Here is a 2,313-nt window from a genome sequence, read left to right as displayed (position 1 = left end):
AAATTCTTCCATTGCCAAAAGAAAGAGGAGAAAAAGTGAGCAGAGCTGGTTGAGGAGAAATCAAAAGAAAAGAGAAAAATTATATATTTTAAAATTTACCCTTTAAAGTCTCTGTTTATAGATTTTTTGATAGAATATAAAAATGATGTATTTATTCCCCCCGGGGGGGGGGGGGGGGGGGGGGGGGGGGGGATGGGTTTTCTAAAAACGTCTATCCTTGCTCCAAACCGAATCAAAGTATATTTTTTTCTCCTCGAAAATACTTACCGGGCGGATGCCAAACCAAACATAAGCTTTGTTTGCATGTTCTTATTTATAAACCCAACGTACAACAACACTCTCTTGCCTATTTTAAAACAAAAACGATCTTTTGTGCGTGGAAGTGCTCACCAAAAAAGAAAAAAAAAAAAAAAAACATAAAATAAAAGGACTAACGGCGTGTCCAAAGACATTCACAAGTCACAACCTTCAAGGTACAATATTGTGTACTTTCATCTTATCAACCCAAGTGATTAAAGAAGTCTTGGAGTTCCTGAAACCCAAGAACCCATGCTCCTTGCTCTTATTCATACTGTCCAACAAACCCACCACGCACAGGATCAAGTCTGCAAACCACCACACCCCAACCTCCTCCAACTTCGTGGGTTGCAGATGATTCTTCCTCACAATCTCCTCCCACACTGGTCCCTTGTCCTTCATCATCTCCACCAAGCTAACTTTCTCACCCTCCTCAAATCCGTACTTCTCAATCCCAAATCTCTCCGCCAACACCTTCCAAAGATGCTTCCACTTGAACACGTCCCCGTTGTTGCAGTTAAACGCTTCGTTCCTTGCATTCGGGTCTACTGTTGCCCATATATGCTGCTCTGCAATAAGATCAGCATCTGAAGCCACTGAGTACCCTTCCCAGCTCGCTTTGCTTCCAGGGAACTTCAAAGGAAGCCCCTCGTGCTTGCATATTGCTGCATATACACAAAGCGTGCCTATCATGTTCATCATGCTATATGGGGAAAATCCAAATATAGTGTTGGGTCGGTGGATGGACCAAGTTAAGCCTTCCTTCTTCTTCGCCTCTTCGAACAAAATATCTTCCTGGGTATAGTAGAAATTCGGCACGTTCAGTCGGGGCAAGTCCTCCGTGAAAGGTGGCTCGTGGGGTTGGACCTTGCCAAACGCCTCGAAGGGTCCAACGTAGTGTTTGGTGCCCGTCTGGAGGCAAATGTGGCGGAGTTTCGGAGCGTTTGGAATCAGAGCACGGAGCACGTTGCGGAACATAGCGCCGTTGACCTCGCAGTTCTCGGCCTCGGTTTGTTGGTTAGCCCAAGTGACGTAGAAGATGTGGGTGACATCTGCTAATTGGGAAAGCTTAGCTTCGGTTTCCTCTGAGTTTGAGACGTCGCACTGGATGTAATGGACTGGATGCTTCGCATTCCACTTGGGACGAGGACGACGCGCCACGCCATAGACCTTCCACGGGCCTCCCGGAGTGTCAGGGAGAGGGAGAATTTCGGCGAGGCTGTTGCCCACGATTCCAGTCACGCCGATCACCAGGCCCACATTTTCGTAGCTTCCTGGTGGTAGTACTGCTTCTTCGGCTTCGTTAATCTTCTGCAAAAAACAATAAAGCTAAGTTAATTTGCAAAGAAACAGCAAGTGGGTGTATTATATTGGGAATTTAAGCATTTTGGAAAAAAAAAAAAAAAAAAAGGTTTTTGCCTTTGTAGCACCAACAGCTCTAGCCCACAGCCAGGGGATCATGATTATGAGAATATGGGAGAGGAAGAAACAAAGGATGAAAATTGAAGGAAGAAGAGAGTGGGGTTGGAAGAAAGAGTCCTGCTACTCCCAGTCGACCATTAATCCAAATTCCTAAGCTTTCTTTTATAGTGGTTAATTATGCAGGAGCACTCTGCTCTAATTTGTATATATGTTGAACAAAAAGCAGAAAATCCGATCTCAAAGATGACACCAGCCATGACGTCATTTTGGCTTTCTGGGAGGTTATGGAACACTTTGGCACTTGTCATAGACAAAGTTTCATATATATACACGATGGACTCGAAACCAAGATGCTAACAAAGAGCTAGCTGTCTGTTTAATGCAGGAGCTCTCTGCTCTAACATTCGACTTTACGAGGAACAAAAAGCAGAAATTTCCGAAGACAAAAGTCTACAAAGATGACCCCAGCCATGACATCATTGTAGGAGGATGAACAAGTTTTGGATTCTTGGATTTTGTAAAAGACAAAGTTGGATAAGATCAATTTGATAAACTGCGTAAACAGAGCGGTCTGTATTGCTCGACATAATTTCA

The 2,313-nt window shown here is 44.1% G+C and overlaps 1 protein-coding gene across 1 annotated transcript; it reads right to left on the bottom strand.

Moving 5' to 3' along the window:
- Positions 1–268: 268 nt before the first annotated feature.
- LOC121243745 (3-oxo-Delta(4,5)-steroid 5-beta-reductase-like) lies at positions 269–1,998 on the bottom strand. Its single transcript, XM_041141878.1, has 2 exons — positions 1,717–1,998; positions 269–1,608 (listed from the first exon to the last, which is right to left on the bottom strand). Exons 1-2 carry the CDS (start codon positions 1,756–1,758, stop codon positions 469–471), a joined length of 1,182 nt encoding a protein of 393 aa, XP_040997812.1. The 5' UTR covers positions 1,759–1,998; the 3' UTR covers positions 269–468.
- Between the last annotated feature and the right edge of the window lie 315 nt (positions 1,999–2,313).

This window comes from Juglans microcarpa x Juglans regia, chromosome 8D (assembly GCF_004785595.1).
Source record: "Juglans microcarpa x Juglans regia isolate MS1-56 chromosome 8D, Jm3101_v1.0, whole genome shotgun sequence".
Lineage (NCBI taxonomy): Eukaryota > Viridiplantae > Streptophyta > Magnoliopsida > Fagales > Juglandaceae > Juglans > Juglans microcarpa x Juglans regia.
This window is presented reverse-complemented; position numbering and strand designations above follow the sequence as displayed.

Coding starts and splice junctions, on each gene's coding strand:
- LOC121243745 (XM_041141878.1), bottom strand. CDS start 1,758: ATGATCCCCTGGCTGTGGGCTAGAGCTGTTGGTGCTACAAAG. Junction 1,609..1,716: donor GAGCTGTTGGTGCTACAAAG/GCAAAAACCTTT, acceptor TGTTTTTTGCAG/AAGATTAACGAAGCCGAAGA.